Raw genomic sequence first — 18,418 nt, 5'->3', positions numbered from 1 at the left:
AAAACTCTTGCGTTTGGTATATGCTCTGAATTCTATTCCCATTTCTTCAAGTGAATGTGAACGGGGGTTTTCGCAAATGAATCTTATTATTACCCCAACAAGAGCTTCGTTAAACACTAAAACAGTTTCGGCACTCTTGTTCATCAAACTCGTGGGACCACCCTTGACACTTTTCGATCCTTCAAAATATGTTGATAGGTGGTTACTTAAAGGAAGACATTCGGCCTTAGACTCTAACACTAAGAAAAGGAATCGAGATGATGTATCAGACGAGAATTGGAAAAAAACTTTGGAAATCACTCTAAACTTTTATTCAAGTTCATAAATAAATACATTACATATGTATTTACAATTATATTTTAAAGTTAGTCTTATTTAGTCTTATTTGTACAATATATTTCAAATATAATGTATGTATTTTATTGTTTCTGTAGCTTTGTTTTGACTAAAATAAAAAATTATCGTAAAAATCAACCTTTTTTTGTTCGCTTCGTGGCATAGCTCCTTTAAATTTCATTTAAGTGACATTTGAATATAATTTTATTTAGTAAAAAGCTTGACATGAAGTGAGTTCCGGCACCTTTTTTTTTTTAAAAAAAGCCCTGCTTTTAGCCATCTTTAAATAGAATTGAATTCATTTTCAGCTAATTCTGTTTTGTATGAAAAGTTATTTCGGAAGAAATCCGTAATCCAATCCACTATTATTGGTTGCTAGGGGACTGGGGTTATAGCAACTAAATTATTAATATATACGTGCGTAACTATGGAAATCAATATGAAATGTCAAAATGACATTTCAGTATTATTTCTATCAGTACCAGTTCTTTTTATCTTGTAATTATTTTCGGGTGAATTTTCTGTACCTACACAGATACTTCGTATTTTGGGTCGGGTCGAGCAATGAACACCTGGTTTGCAGCTACAACTACGGATGCTAAGGACCAACATTGAATCTACAGTAGATATTATATATCAGCGGCGAGGGGTGGAGGCAGGCTGTTAAGAATAAGATTATACATAAATAGTGCACACAAAACTTTGTCAGTCATACTTATTTGTTTTCATTGAACTAGAACTACACTTTTGTGTTGGTTAGTTTTTAAAATTTAATTAACCCTACGAAACTAACCCATAATAGATAATAGTCAAAAAATACTTATCTATCTTCAAAATATCTAAAATTATGTCATTAAATCAAACATAATTTTGAATATTTCATGGATAGAATAATATTTTTTATCTATTATAGTTTGGCTTAGGCAGGGCTTAATTAATTAAAAAAATAGCCAACAACATATTGTGTAATAGGTACCTATAATATATTTCTCATCATCATCATCATCATCATCATCATCAGCCTGAATCTATCCACTGCTGGATGAAGGCCTCTTCAAGTTGCTTCCACTTCTCTCGGTCCTGTGCATTGCGTTGCCACGTACTTCCGCAGAACTTTATCATTTCATCGATCCAGCGGCCTCTAGGTCTACCTTGTGGACGTTTTGTACTTCTTGGATACCACTGGATGACTAGATTTGTCCAACGATTGTCTCTTCTTCGAGCTATGTGTCCAGCCCATCTCCATTTAAGGCTTTTAATAAACTCTATTACATCGCAAACCCTTGTCTGCTTCCTTATCCACTCATTCCTCTTTTTGTCCTTTCGCGTTATGCCCAGCATGCACCTCTCCATACCACGTTGTGCTACTCTAAGTTTCTGGATCTCTCTTTTACTTCGGGTCCATGTTTCACACGCATATGTCATCACGGGAAGCACACACTGGTTGAACACTTTGCGCTTTAGGCACAGTGGAAGGTCACTTTTGAAGACATTATTCAGGCGGCCAAAAGCACTCCAGCCTAGCTTTACTCTGCGAACAATTTCATCAAATATACATCCATCTATAGATACTTGTTGTCCCAGATAGATGTAGCTTTTCACCTGTTCGAGCTGAGTGCCATTGATGAGGATCTCTTTTTGGCCTGCAAAGCAGTTGAACATGACTTTCGTCTTTGTTACATTTATTTTCAAACCTACTTTGTTGCTTACTTCAGCGAGTTCCTGCATTCTGCTTTGGAGGTCTTCTGAGTCTTGCGAGAAAATTACTATGTCATCGGCAAAGCGCAGATGACTCAGGTATTCTCCATTTATGGGGATCCCTTTGTCATTCCAGTCAAGTTGCCTGAATAAGTCTTCAAGGGTAGCTGTAAATAGTTTAGGTGAGATTGTATCACCTTGTCGGACTCCTTTGCTGATAGGAAATCTGCGCGATGGTTTATGGAGATTTACAGATGCTGTTGCGCTACTGTATATATTATTGAAAATATTTATATAGCGTCCAGGGATTCCTTGTTTTCTGAGTGCGTCGAGTATTGAACATTTCTTTATCGAATCAAACGCCTTCTCATAGTCTATAAAACCCATGCATAGTGGCAGTTTGTATTCCTGGTACCGCTCTATGATTTCTCTGACGACTTGGATATGGTCCATAGTGCTGTATCCTCCTCTAAATCCGGCTTGTTCTCTCGGTTGGTTCTCGTCTAGTACATTTTGCAGACGGTTTGAGAGAATTTTTGTGAACGTCTTGTAGAGAATAGGGAGTAGACTTATTGGACGATAATTTGTTAGGTCTTCTCTGTCACCTTTTTTGTGAAGAATGACAATGCTGGCATTTTCCATACCTCTGGGACATCCTCTTTGCATATGCAGGCTGTGAACAATTGTGCAAGTACTTCATTTGCATCCTTTCCTGCTTTTTTGAGGATATCTATCGTTAAACCGTCTTCCCCGGGGGCTTTCCCACTTTTCATGTAATTTAAAGCATGGGTTACTTTCCAGGATGTAATTTCGGGAGTATGGTCTTCCGAATTTCCATTTCTCTGAAGATCTAAGTCTATAGTCGTATTGTCAGTGTCATCACTGTAGAGATCGCTGTAGAACTCTTCAACTCGGCTTAACAAGTGTTCCCAATTTCTGACGATAGAACCATCTTTTGCTTTTAGTGCTGTGATTTGACGTTTTCCTATCGACAAGCATTGCTTGTTTTTGTTTAAACTTCTGCCTGCTTTCACAATTGCTTGTATGAGGTTTACATTGAATTTACGAAGGTCTTCTCTAATCTTCCTTCGGAGGGTTTTGCAATGTGATGAAAACTCCATATCGTTTTGTGCCTGTCTATCGCTCTTGGTTTTCCTTCTCTGCTCCATAAGATTCAATGTTGCCTTCGAAAGCTTGGTGGAAGGTGTAACTTCTGAGCTTTTTACGCCTGTTTTTTCTGCACATTGTAGAATAATATTCGTTATATCCTCTGCGTTGGATAGGGAAACGGTTTCGTTCTCATCTAAGAAAGCCGATAGTGCATTTTTGAGTTCATTTTGGAATTCAGTATTGTTCTGCAGGTATACGCGAGCATTTGACTTCTTCTGCAGTTTGGATCTTTCTGATTTGACGTTCAATCTTATCTTACATCTCACCATCCGGTGATCACTGCCGGTGTTAAACTGATTGATCACCTTACAGTTTAAAAATGTATATTTTCTGTCAGTGAGGATGTAATCGATTTCGCTGGTCCTTCCTGTCGGGCTTCTCCACGTCCATTTACGTGTAGGTTTATGTTGAAAAAAGGAATTCATGATGTGAAGATTGTTGGTTTCAGCAAACTCCACAAGCATGTCCCCTCTACCATCCCTTGAGCCATGTCCGAAATGTCCGACCGTTACGTCATCTCTTTGGTATGATCCAATACGTGCATTGAAATCTCCCATTATGATGTTGAAGTGGCATTTACTTTTATTTTTCAAGGATATTATTTCCTCGTAAAACTCTTCCACTTTTTCATCAGGATAGCTCTGTGTCGGAGCATATACTTGCAAAATCTGAATCCGGTACCTAGCATTGATTTTAAGTATCACGCTTGCGACCCTGTCAGAAATGCAGTTGAACTCGACTATGCGGTCCCTCCAGGCTTTGTTGACAACAAATAATATATTTCTAATTCAACGAAAACAAATAAGAGTGAATGAAAATGTTTGCACAATTTTGTCGGATCGCCCAAAATATACCAAATCTATTATGGTTTGGCTTAGACAGGGTTTAATTGATTTTTAAAAACTAACCAACACCGTCTGAAAATAAAATTGTAGTATTGGTTCAATAAAAACAAATACGTATGACTAACAAAGTTTAATGTGCACTATGTATTTATGTCGGATATTAACAGCCTACTTCCGTCCTCGCCACTAATATATTTATATATTTTACCTTTCATAATAGTTGTATCATATTATTATGTTCAAATAGTTGATACGCTGGATTCATGTAAAACTGTATAAACACACACTACAAATTCGTTCTGTTAGTAAAAAACCGCTATTTTATTTAATTAAAGAATATTAACATGTCTGTGTGATACAATTTGATGTGATATTATTATGATTGATAATAATATTAAGTATCTCAATCAATAGGTACACGTAATACCATTAATTTTACCCCAAGGAATATCATTTGGGGATTTGGGGAACACTACTGTAGAACTGCTCTTAACCTTAGTGATAGGTAGGGGGGCCGTTTCGGGATGTGGGCGCCATGGATAGGACACAGGCACTTGCTCGGCATTACGCTATGAGACACAATTGAATACAGAACGAAGCATTGTAAATCTTCACTACTTTCTAGCTAGATTATCAAATGTTTATGGGGTGTTTAATTAAAAGAGACAGAACCGTATTAATTGTAACGTGGAATTTAAAATCACGTAGCACACTCGGACGTTTATCGTCATCCTGTTCAACAGCGTACTGTTATTATGTTATTAAATTTTAAAAAAAAACTCATAATTATGTACTCAAATCAATCTTAATAAATACCTACCTGTGGCGAGGGGTGGAGGTAGGCTGTTAAGATTCGACATAAATAGCACACACTAAACTTTGTCAGTCATACTTATTTGTTTTCATTGAACTAAGAATACACTTTGTAGATGGTGTTGATTAGTTTTTAAAATTAAATGAACCCTGCCTAAACCAACCCATAATAGTTTAGGTATGCTATGGGCGATCCCACAAAAATAGTGCACACTTTTTCAGTCATACGCATCCGATCAATTAATACATCCTATTACAGATGGTGTTGAATAGTTTTTTTTAAAATTCATTCAGCCCCGTCTACTTATACCAGGGGTAGTCAACCTTTTTATACCTACCGCCCACTTTTGCATCTCTGTTAGTAAGTAAAATTTTCTAACCGCCCACCGGTTCCACAGTAATGGTGATTTATAAAGTAGGTAGGGAAGTAACTTTACTTTATAAAATTTATAAAGCAGAGTTACAGCAAGTTAAAGCATATAATAATAATTACTTACCAAATACTTTATGTTAGATTTTCGCTTTTTAGTTTTAAGTTTGGCAGAATACATCTTTATAAAATTAAATCAAATTTATTTATTTTACATATAATGAACATAACAAATTATAAATTCAAAGCGTTCATGACATGACATAAAATAAGTGTTAATAATTTTTTTAAATAAAAATACAGAGAATAAGTAATAAAATAAGAAAATAAATAAAATAAGTAACAAAATAAAAGTAGTGGAAGCACACAGAGTGAACTTTGATAGACCATATCTTAAAAAACTTATAAAACAACGTCCACCTAAATTCACCCTCACGTAAGTGGAATATATCAATATCCGAAGCGATTTCATTAAACATGGTTACTGCCCTCCCAATTGACATTACTAATGGCAGGTTAGTTTTGCACCTTGGGAGAACAAACAACGGATGCCCTCGATTCCTAAGGTAATTATCAGAGACACACAAGCCAATACCACCAAGAATGGCAGAGTTCACATTTACGCCGCGTATAAGTCTGAAAAAAAATGTAGCTAAATAAAGATCCCTTCTAAATTTTAAGCTACAGTATGTAAGCATCCCTAAGAGAAAATCAGTCGGATAGAGCCACGGATAATATCCATACAGCCGAAAGTAAAGGAGTCTTAAAAATTTCTTTTGGACTCTCTCCACCATAAGGCCGTACTTCAACTGGTGCGGGGCCCAAACGATAGACCCACTTTCAAGTCTGCTTCTAACTAAGGAGTTATATACGTTTTTTAGTACCGTAACATCTGAAAAGACCCGGGAAGTACGCAAGACAAAGCCCAACATCTTTAGTGCCTTTTTGCAAATGGTATCTATATGACCACTAAACGTCAGTTTACCGTCAAACGTAATTTCAAGATCTTTTACAGATGATATTCGCGAGAGAACTCTGCCATGCATCGAGTACTGGAAAAACAATACTCGTGAGGCTTTAGTAAACGATAAAACATTGCATTTATCAATATTGAACTCCAGTTTGTTATGCCTGCCCCAATTTAATATATTATCTATACTGTATAAAACAACTAACTGTAGTTAAATCTATCGTTTTATTTATACTTTGCATACATAGAAGCATGAAGTCTGACGGAATTACATTTAATTAATTAAATTATTAATGAGATCCCTGTGGCTGATGCATAATGAAAATGTTTTTAAAACCCCTACCGCCCACCATGAAAGCTGGAACGCGGTAGGGATCAGGTTGACTACCCCTGACTTATACCAAACGCAAATCGACAAAAATATTATTCTATCTATAAACGATCTAAAACTATGCATGGTTTAATGGCATAATGTTAGATATTTTCTAGATAACTGAATATTTTTTGACTATTATCTACTGTGGGTTGGATTAGAAGAAGGTTTTAATTGAATTTTAAAAACTAACAAACACTATCTACATTCTACACATTCTAGTGTTAGTTCAATGAAAACAAAAACGTCTGTCTGAAATAGTTTAGTGTGCACTATTTATGTCGGATCTTATAAGCCTACCTCCACCCTTCGCCATTGCTAATTAGTAATTACAATATTAATTATATTACGGTGGAATTAATATTAATATGGTATTGATGTAGTTATGAACGCGACATCATTCAGATAATATGCCCTTTTACTTGTTGTAAGTGAAATATAACATTAACTTTTACTTTTTGTATGGGCTACCGAGTACCGACATAGTTACATCAAGAATTTATTATTCAGACTCCGTTACACATTCATTAAAAGCAACTGTTAACTATGAATACTTTTAAATAAATTCTCCGTGATATTATTAATAATTATTCTAGCGTACTGATTATTTTATTAACGGGTTTAATTAAAATGCAATGGATCTATATTTATTTTACGAATAAATAATAGTCATAATATATTATATTAAATGTAAAGCGTCTCTACGTGATTACCTCAATCACCGAAGGCTGATGTGTCCGTTCACTAACTTTGGTGTTAGTAACGCGGTCGTACCAATGTATCCCTAAGCCCGGTCGCACATTGAAAATCGTCTCGTCCGGGATAATAATCAAAACTGAGCGCAACATGCAACTTTTTTATGTGTGTATAGCAAGGCCTCGCGAGGACAATGGCGTCACTCGCGAAGCCAAAATGACTGACGAAGTGCGAAATTTTGGGATTATACCTACGCTGTATGTCGGGTGAATCTGCGGAGTTCCATTTTGGCAACGTGTGTTTTGTGAATAATGATGATGTCACATCGACGTATTCGACACGTTCCGGGCGAGGCGAGTTTTGGGAGGCTAAGATTCGGCGGAGACATCGATTCTCAAAGGTGAAAAGCCGAGACCGCCATGCTGATACCGCCAAAGAGTGAAACAGCCTCAAGGGTTCCGTCGTCGTGGCCGGCCCTCGCTCACCCTGCTACGGTGCTACAAAAGCGATCTACGCGCTGTAGGTCTGGCATAGCGGGAGGCGCAAGAGGTGGCGATGGATCGAGTGTTTGCCCTATGCCCCAAATGCTGGGTCGTGACAGGGTGAAAGAAGAAGATGATATTAAACGTATAAGCGGTATTTTCTGATATCTATATGGATGTAAGGCGTAAGCACTTCCGTTGCCATTATTCCAATTTTAAAGTTCATTATTCCGAAAATCTAATACTTACTAATTTTATTAAAGCTTTAAATAAAACAATAGAACCTTCCATCTAATGTCACGTGGATACAAACTATTTTATCTGACAATTTATTCTCTATTTTACCACGTTTTTATTACCTCGTATACTTGTTTGTCCAGTACAAATTTTATCTTGTGTGTCCAGTACACATTTTTTCTTGTTTGTCCAAGACTTGTATTGGACGATTGAAGATTTTTAACTAACTTCCGACTAGCTAGACATTTGGAACTCTTAGAATATATCAGAACACGACGACAGTGCATTCTTTTAATTCATTTTCAGTTAATTCTGTTTTGTATGGAAAGTTATTTCGGAAAAAAATCGTAAAAAGTAAAACACTATTATTGGTTGCTAAGGGGGTCCTAGCAACTAAATTATTAATATATACGTGCGTTACTATGGAAATCAATATGAAATGTCAAAATGACATTTCAGTATTCTAAATTTATTCAGTATTTCTATCAAGTGCAAAAAAAAGTATTTATTAATACATAGAATTGTCAAGTTTATATGATTCAACAGACAATTTAAAAACGTGGTCTATAAAAAGTTATTTTTATCTTGTAATTATTTGTTTATTGATTGCTACTAATTTAAAAACCTATCGGACATATTATAATGTTACAAGACATGTGATATTATTTATTATTGAATCAGCAGAACAAACTTTCTCCTTCAGAAGTCTCTATCGATTGATTGTTTCACTTATATTAGTAATTACACTACTGTTTCACTATACTACTGTCTTTGGGTCTCATTTGAGTGCATGGCGACCTGACATTCCCAGTCATAAAAGATAACTGATGCTTCATATCCAAACGTATGGTCCCGTGATACGTCCGATTAAGACCGGGTGTGGTGCAGGATGGATGTGGTTTGGTGGGCGCATTAACTTAAATGTCTTTGGGCCTCATGGTCTGTTATAATGATAAAAAGAATTAAAAGAATATAACATATTAGTATGATCATAATATTGCACTTTATGTAGTAGGTATATATTGAAATCAACATTATAAATTCACACCAAGCACCACATTTTGTCGCATAGGGAGTAGTTCCAGGAAACTATACTAGAACCATTATATCTTGGCTACGATTTTGTAGCGCTGTACCTATGCAATAATAACGGACTAGTCACTCGATGTATTCTTGAAAGTGCGTGAAGATCTGTAGTTCCCCAGCTAAGCCATAAGCTAAGTAATGGTAATGCTATAGTAAGGTAATGGTAAGTATTAGAGGTGGGAAAACTGGTCGATTTTGAAGACTAAGTATACTTACTACCGGTATAAAAAATACTTAGTATCAAAACTTGTTCCAAAATACTTACTAGTATTTGGAATACTATATAGAGCGACAGTAGTATGCGACATAAGTCTCATACTAAACTGGAACTAAAACTTAACTCCAATCAGTATTTGAAATATCGGCTTCAATAGAATCGCTAAAAATACACTTAGCTGGTCTTTCCTAAATGTCCCATTTATTATAAAATTTTAAACACATTTTAAATTTATGAGTTGTTTTTATGTTATGTTATAAGTTATAATATTCTTGTTAACAAAAAATGAATAACAATGATTTTTTTTTATTGTACTATGTCACCTCAGTCACTCAACACATTTACAAATTTATGATCAATTAGCCAGCGACTCGCGATGATTTATCATCACAAGTTTTTTGGAACAAGTTTATTGGGCCACACGTACTGAGTATGGGTAGTTTCATCCGATACTTGAGTACACAAACTGGTGACAGTATTTCCAACTTACCTCTAGTAAGTATCGTAATAGTAGGTAAGTATCGTAAGTAATAGGCTATAGTATCATATTAAATGGTATACTTACAACATTTAAAAATTGGAATAATTTCTAATCTGACACCGACATATTTTTAGTACTATTTCATTAAAAAAATATATTTACATACATATTTCGTGTTAAATATTAAAAACATCTCATGTCATCACTCATTAGGTGTAATATTCTTGTAGCAGGTGCTTACAACTTTTAAAGAAATGGGACATTTTTAAAGTCAAGCACAGGTATGTGGAGAGCGTCCAAAATAGGATATCATGTGTCCAGAAACTTGTACGTATGTAGTTCGCCGTATCACATTTCACCATGAAATGTTGTATCGGAAATATATAGCCGTACTTATATTAAAGACCGCCTAACCTCTTTAGGTCGTATAGTACTGACATAACATTCATGTCTAAATAAAACACAGTTTTTGTCGGTTTACACTTTACAGGAAGCCAGCAGTAGGTAATCAAATTTGGAAAATAGCCGATATACTGGAATATTATTTGTTAGGTTAAGTTAGGTTTTCATTCTTGAAATCATGAATTTTGCCAAAGTCAGCAATGAAAATTGAATTAATGTTCATATTGAATCTAATAAAATTGGAGACCGTATGGTCATCTCTTTCCGATAAGAAAGCTCACGGCCAACTGTGCCACGATGAAATGTTTGTAAATACGTAACCAGCACCGCGATTTCCTAACTATCGTCTCGTGTGGCACCAGACGACATGACGTAATTGTGACGTCACGCTCGAGGCATGCCGCCCGCGCACAGTGCCACCATAGAAAATATTATGATGAAACACGTATATGTGTATGGTGACAATGAATAGCGCCGCTGTAGGAGTAGCGTTATATTCTCGAGCGCTATTATCACTCCGGTAGTACGTCACAATGATGTCATATGACGTCATGTCGACCGGGAAGCTTGCACTCGCAAGTTCTAACATCGCGGCCCAGGATGCCAGCGTAATGCGTAATATGCATTCTTCTATTCAATTAATTTATTTTACATATTGTGGACATTACAAATTATAAGTTTAAGACGTTCACAACATGACATTTGGAAACAACGAAATATTATTAAAACAATATTAGGTACATAACAAAAGAGATAGATCAGTATTAAGTTATTATACAGTATAAATGTGTAAATACAAAAAAATTATATAGGTACAAGCAAGTACACCGGATGAGTTAAGCAGACCCTATTTTAATAATTTATAAAATAACGTCCACCTATACTCATCATCACGTAGATGGAATATATCAACATCCGAAGCGATTTGGTTGAACAGAGTTATTGCCCTCCCAATTGGCATCACCAATGGCAGGTTAGTTCTGCTCCTCGGGAGAACAAACAACTGATTCTTCAATTAGTATTGTGAACAGGGATGCCAACAGTCTCGAGTGGCTGGTAATCATCGCAAAAGGGGTGGAAGAAAAGGTTGCCGAGTCGCTGTACTGCTGGACATTCTAAGGAAAGAATATCCCCGTCCAGTAGCAAGACGCACGTAGAAGTTTGGGAGTTTTCACCCTTAGCAATGGACTGTCAATGACATATTGTTATTATTATTCAATGAATAATAAACCAGATTTAAGAATGCAACATTGAAAATAAATATTTTTTATGTAGGTATAAATAATACTCAGTTGTACCGTTAGCATAATCGTTAAATTTCACCGCCGAATTCCGAACTGCGATGGATGCGGATTTAAGTCCAAGATTATTCCAAATTATGTATGATATTTTTTTCGTTTTTTTTTTTCAATTTTAATATTCACGCATTGCACCTACCGTAAATGCCATGCGAAAGTTTATTTTTCATAAAATTCCCGGATATGAGAAAGACCAATCTGACAGCTATAATGCGATTGTCAGATAATCTAATTAAATAATAAACTGTTAATTATGATATTGTAGAATTGATTTTTTCATTTATTACCTACTGAAATTAAAAGACAATTATTTTGCTTCTTCGATTAACTGCAATACGAGCTGACTAACTAACTAAAGGCTTAATTACATTGGCAGACGCGCAGACCCAACCCGATTCAACAACCGTCGTGGCAAACGTTTTAACACTTTTTGCAATTACACGCAACGATTCAATCGCGTTGGTCCTTGCTTTTGATTAGTTAAAAAAAAAACATAATGTTGCTATTATTAAAAATATAGGTTGACCGAAAACTAGATATTTCTTAGATTGGTGGCTGCACTGAACGTATTCCCGCGCAATTTTACGTCAAAAAAACTGAGCTGTCAAACCTAGCGAGCATATGTTGAAATTTGCGCGGCTGTTTGACATTTATAGAAAGTTTTGTATACTTATTGTTAATTTACATCATGAATAACTAGGCGAGTTTGAATCTCCAAGCCAATCGATTAAGACTAATTGTAGCGTATGGCTATATTTCAACTGGCGTGTATTAATTCGACGAGGACCGTGTCTTCCGTGGACGCTAGTCCATACATTTTTTTGAGATTTCGCCATCTTGTAGTTGTTGAAATCGAGTAGTAGAATGAACGACCGTTTGCGTGGCTCGCGAGCGGGCGCGTACTCGGCTATTTTAGTACGCTTTCGGCAATCTTCGCTTGCTAATGAATGGATCGCACGACGTAATAATAGAAAATTTTCCACTTTTGTCCCGATCGCTCACGATCCTTGAAAACCATAGAGAATAGAGTTTGACAGTCGTGGCAGACGATCGCCGATTGGGCCAGACGCAATCTGCCAATGTAATTTGAGCTTAACGCAAGTCAATAAGTTTCTCTTTCACACACAGAGTATGGAATTCGGTGCAAGAGAAATAGTAATTTCTCCGGCTGCCGGTGTATGAATTTTATTCTCTCTGCGAATACGCCGGACCAAATCGATTTTTTTTAGTACTTCTCTAAAGAAAAGCAAAAGTTAAACGGAATAGTTACGGTATTTTCGAGAATGGGTAAAGTTTTATAATAATAAGAGGCCAGCGGTATTTATCTCACAGTTTCTTTATGATAAATTGATGATAATAATATTGTAACTGATTTTACGTTAATTCGACATTCATTCATTGTCGTATGACGTATGCATGGCCCCCACATCCTAAAGCGGGCCCCCAGGTCAGGATCTTTGTCGGCCCCTACCTATTGCTATGGTTAAAAGCAGTGTGACGCTCGACAGAAACGTTTTTCAAATGGTGTTCCAATTAAAATTTAGGGTATTCAGTGTATTTTTAGCGATTATATTATGTATTTTTCATTAAATCCACTTGAGTTATGAAGTTTTCGAATATCGACGACACACAATAATCAAAATTTGTATCACATATTTTATAATGTTATCTAATATTTTTTAAGTAAAATTGCGCCGCAGGCAACTTTTTTACCATTAGAGAAAAATTGTGATGACTGTTTATCTCACTTATAAGGTAGACGCGCCACGCCGGGCACCCCCAGAACCCGGGCCCCCAGGCTAGAGCCCTGTTAGCCCTCCCCTTGTGGGGGCCATGGACGTATGTTGTGGGCTGTGGCTAGCCTAATTTTGCTTTAAGTAACATGGCGTGTCACGTAGGTACTTCGTCCCAGTGACACAGATTGAGCGTCGCTTGGGGGGGTAGTTACTCAAAGGGCGGAAAATCGAGAAGAATCATTAGGTATATATAGAAATAGGTACCTACTGTCCAACAAGAAGATTTAGGCACAAGCTGGAAGTCGCTGTCGTCGACTAAATAGGAGGAGTCTTAGTAGTTCACAGTTTTAACACGTGGGCAACTCGTCGCTAACCGGAAGGCGCTTCAATCGAAGTGCGGCTAAAAATGGGAAGAGCTTGTTAGTTCACAGTTTTAACCCGTACCCAAGAAGATCTTGTTGGACAGTAAACTTAGTAATAACGGACATAATATAATGTATTAATAATGTAAGGTTTAACACGACTGTATTTTTTGTCGGGTTTGCAATGTCTAGTTAATTTCCGTTGTCCTTGGACGTAACGTCCTTGATGACCAGCAATGACACGTGCAGATTTGCGAATTATATTTGAACTACAGGTCGGGACATGCTTACCTAATTAATTTATCTGAATATTTTTGAGAGTCACTCGCGAGTTTTGAAAGTTGTCAGGTGTATTTTTTAATATATCTAAAACCGTGGACTCGCAATATTGTCTATTGAAGTAGAGATGGCATTAAAATTTAGGTTTAGTGGTATATATTTTGTTAGGTAGTAATATTGTATCCATACAACACATTTCTTAGATATTGGAGTCATGAAAGGATGATAAAAAATGGGGCAGCATTTTGTCTCGGGGCGTCACTGTCGTCCTACCCGTCTGGCGGAAGTCATTCCACAATTCCTTCGAACTTTGAACCTGGCCTAATACCGTTATATTTTCATATTGTCATCCTGCCTTGGTTGTATTTTTTGAGTTTGTCAACTTGGACTTTCATGGGACTCAGAGCTTTCTCCTGGAGCACCATTTAAAATGAACATATTCTTTGCTTTTATCTTTGATATATTCCACTCGAGGATTCTAGTGTTGCATATTATTGTTCTCTTTCCGATGCATTCAACGAGTAGGTAGGTACGCACCTATATTGTGTACTTATTTAAAAAAATATTCATATTATTTAAATTTTTTTAGACGATGTATTAAAATGTTTGGGCACCCCGACAAAAATGCCCGGACATTGCCGCCAAACCAAATCCGCCCGTACCAGTGCAAATCCGCCTATACAAAACCGTCCGCAAAAAATACAAAAATATATAAAACAAGTAATTTTTTGTTTTTTCGAATTGCGTATCGGTAGAAATTTACATTCTTACAATAATCAGTGTAATTTGAGGTTGAATCCGTTATAGCTGTTAGTAGAATAATAATTTAAAATCGACAGCTTTTAACACTTAGTACTTACTAAAAACAAAAAAAATGCCGATACTACATTATAAATTAAACTAAAGACTGCAAGAGTTAATGTACGGTCGCCTAACCACCTTAGATTATTGAAACACAATATTGATAGATACTTATTTAATTCTAAATAATTTAAGTAATAGGTACTTATATTTTTTATATCTTTATTCGTCTGTTTTGTTTATTTGTGTAGGTATCTAAAATATAATATTATGTAAAAATAAAAATTGTCTTGTTTCTAAATTGTTTTGGCGGTATTGTCTGGGCGGCAATATCCGAGTGGTTTTGGTTCGGGCAGTTTTGTCGGGTGTTTGTAAATCGCATTCTTGGTATTGGATTTTATTCGTACATATTATATTGATTGGTAACACGGATAAAAGATACTTAGTTTTTATTTTGAGATTTAAAAAATAACTAGGAATATTTTTTCCTCTTCCCGACACTGCAGTCATATGTGAGTTTTGGTACCCCTCCCCCCATCATTTGCTTACAAACGGGTATGTTAGAATTAGAAATCATTTCGCATAAGTACCTACGCACATAAACTTACATATACATATACTAATCGTTACAGTTGTACGTCAAATACCATATGTGCATCTATCCTATACACAAGACTGCTATCGGCAGCTATCAGTAGTTTTGTATCGAAGTATTAGCACTTGTTGTAACAATTACAATAAGTTAGTTTTTAACAGCACCTCTCTTGGGTGTGCTAAATTTTAGAGCAATGTAGACAGTTTTGACTTATTGTAACAATTATATTTCGATACAAACATAAGAAAAACTACCCTAGATAGCTGCCGATAGCAGTCTTGTGCGCTGAAATAACTATTTTTTTCATCTTGTATTTAACAATATGTGCTAAATGTAACAACAATACACTTACTGAATTAGAGGAATGTCTTAATGTTGATTGCAGTACTCCCGAGCACGTGGCGGAAAAATCTGGACTAAAGAAGCTCTTCAAAGCGGCGAAGGCGGGTGACTGCAGCGAGTTCGTCTGCAAGAGAGACCTGAAACAGTCGACTCATCGCACAGCCGCCAAAGACCTGTCTCACCAGCACCGTGATCATGAAGTGATACAACACCTGACAACAGAAGTGTATGCAGATCGAACAAATCTCACCAAAGAATTAGCTCCAGCATCTGGAGTATTAAGCAGAGGAAAAAGGACGAGGAGTGTTCGAATCATTTGAAGATATTATTGATGTTAATGTATCAATTTGTATGTACTGACGTTAGATTATAGATGGCCACAGTTTGATGTCAATTAAGGCTTTGTTGACTCATTTCTGAGGCCTCCTTTTCTCGGTTCGTGGTGACATCCCACGATTATCTAGAGTCTAGAGCAGTGTCTGCCAAACTGGTGCCGCAAGAAGTCTCCAAACTGTTCATTTTAAACAATGTCGTTACATTTAAATTTTCTTCAATTTTAAAGTTAAAACGTTAAAACTCACAGCTTAATTGCTTCCCAGGTGTAGACGTTTCCTCAAACAAATTTTTAAATTTGCTAGAAGTACAGAGGACATTATAACTCTTTCTGCATAATTTTCCAAGTATTTTACATCACTTGATTATCAAATAATGTACCAGTGGGTCATCAATCCATTCACAAGATTCGACGGTACACACCTGTCACTAACAGAGGAGGAAACTTTAATAGATCTAAAAACGACCCTGTGCACAAGCCTCATTTTCTGAGCTAGAGTTGTCAGCATTTTTAATATGGCTTTGAAGTCAATATCCTCGATTGACTACAACAACAATTAAATCTGTCTGTTGCCGTTTGGATCGTCGTATCTTTGAGAATTTGGTTTTTCAGCGCTCGAGGAAATGAAATCAAAAAACGTGAACAGTTACAGATGGTAGATGACGAGTTACGTGTTTGTTTATCTAATTTAGAGTCGCGTATTGACAGAATTCTTTCTAAAAATCAATTGCATCCTTCTCACTGATAAAATTATTACCACCTATGTACTTACATATATGTTGATAAAATATTTAAAAAAAATTATACCTACATTATTATTTCCTTTATTCATATAAATAAGGTACATTTCCTTTTTTAATGCATTTTTATTTGGTGTGCCGCGGAAGAAATCCCTTTCACCAGTGTGCCGTGAAGTAAAAAAGTTTGGCAGACACTGGTCTAGAGTCTAAACTTTAGATGATTTATTAGATAAGTACAAAAAAAAACAAAAAAAAATCACTGCATAATCCAGAAAACATCTGATTAGTAAATATTGCATACTACCACAACTATAGACGTTGTAATAATTTTGATAATCAGATTATTTAATTAGAAATTAGGCTTAAGTATATTATATTTAAACAATTTGACGAAGTTTCTATTTATATACTTACATAAAAAAATACTAAATGAATTTCTCTTGCAGCCCCACTATGTTTACTAACTGAACCATTTTCCATAAGTACGCATTTTAATTATAATTGACTACTTATACCAATTCAGACGTACCTAGCAAACATTTACTGCTCTTGGAAATGTATATTTTTCCATAAACTTAACACTGTATTATTAATTCTCTAGCATATCACATTAATTTATACCGTATTTCCTATAGGCATTTTTTACATATTATATAAGTAATACTATGATGTAATAAGGGTTGTTATAAGTTATAGTATATTTGTTATCCGTATGTTCCGATCTCTCCTAGTAAAAGTAAATTTCTGGTGTGCAGTCAATCTACCCACTGTCCTATAATTAAGTCTGTTATATAATTATGTTTCAATAAACACTCCATCTAATTAAATTGTTTCAGTTATATATCCACTTTTTCATGACCCTAGAATCTAGATGTATTTGATATCAATGTTTCTGTGTTTTATAGCCCTGCAATTGAGCTTATCTTTTTCAATTTTATATCAAGTGTTAGTAAGGAGTACAATGAATGTCTTGAAATGCGTTTGATAAAGATTTGATTTATCGCTTATTGTTTTAAAGTTCCATCCAATGGATATTGTCGTCGGAGAATGCCATATGTAATATCAATGTTTGTTTTATAATATACTCAATCAAAATAGGTACATTTACAATTATTAAGTTTAAATTCAACTTTAGAGAAAGACGCATCGACTGCATTCACTGTATTAAACCATACTGTAGGTAACAAGTTATTGTCTACAACTCTAAAATATAATCTGTTATATTATACATTATATTAATTAGCTTCTAATAAAATCAGTTTAAATATGTATAAAAAGGTGTTTATATATGAAAATGATCCCGTCGTTCCATAATATCTGTAACGCAAATGACGCAGTCGATTCAGTTATAAGATATAAAAGGGGCCTCACATCTTAGATAGATAATTATTACATGATTTGCCGATGACATATTTAATTACATCCTAGTAATTTTCTCGCAAGACTCAGAAAACCTCCAAAGTAGAATGCAGGAATTCGCTGAAGTAAGCAACAAAGTAGGTATTTTTCTATAATCTAAGAAAGTAGGTTTGAAAATAAATGTAACAAAGACGAAAGTCATGTTCAACTGCTTTGCGGGCCAAAAAGAGATCCTCTTCAATGGCACTCAGCTCGAACAGGTGAAAAGCTACATCTATCTGGGACAACAAGTGTCTATAGATGGATGTATATTTGATGAAATTGTTCTCAGAGTAAAGCTAGGCTGGAGTGCTTTTGGCCGCCTGAATAATGTCTTCAAAAGTGACCTTCCACTGT

General features: G+C 35.6%; 1 protein-coding gene across 1 annotated transcript in view; it reads left to right on the top strand.

Moving 5' to 3' along the window:
- LOC147070995 (uncharacterized) overlaps nt 1-16,900 on the top strand; it is an 82,687-nt gene extending 65,787 nt beyond the window's left edge. The window contains exon 4 of the mRNA XM_085949038.1: nt 15,633-16,900. Coding sequence (XP_085805164.1) covers nt 15,633-15,909 — 277 coding nt within the window. The 3' untranslated portion in view covers nt 15,910-16,900. The remainder of the gene's footprint in view (nt 1-15,632) is intronic.
- Nucleotides 16,901-18,418: the final 1,518 nt, after the last annotated feature.

This window comes from Rhyacophila brunnea, unplaced genomic scaffold (genome assembly GCF_057557595.1).
Source record: "Rhyacophila brunnea isolate RB1 unplaced genomic scaffold, BYU_Rbru_1.0 scaffold_21, whole genome shotgun sequence".
NCBI classification, from domain to species: domain Eukaryota; kingdom Metazoa; phylum Arthropoda; class Insecta; order Trichoptera; family Rhyacophilidae; genus Rhyacophila; species Rhyacophila brunnea.
The sequence above is the reverse complement of the archived record's forward strand: the minus strand, read 5'-3'. Positions and strand labels throughout refer to the sequence as shown.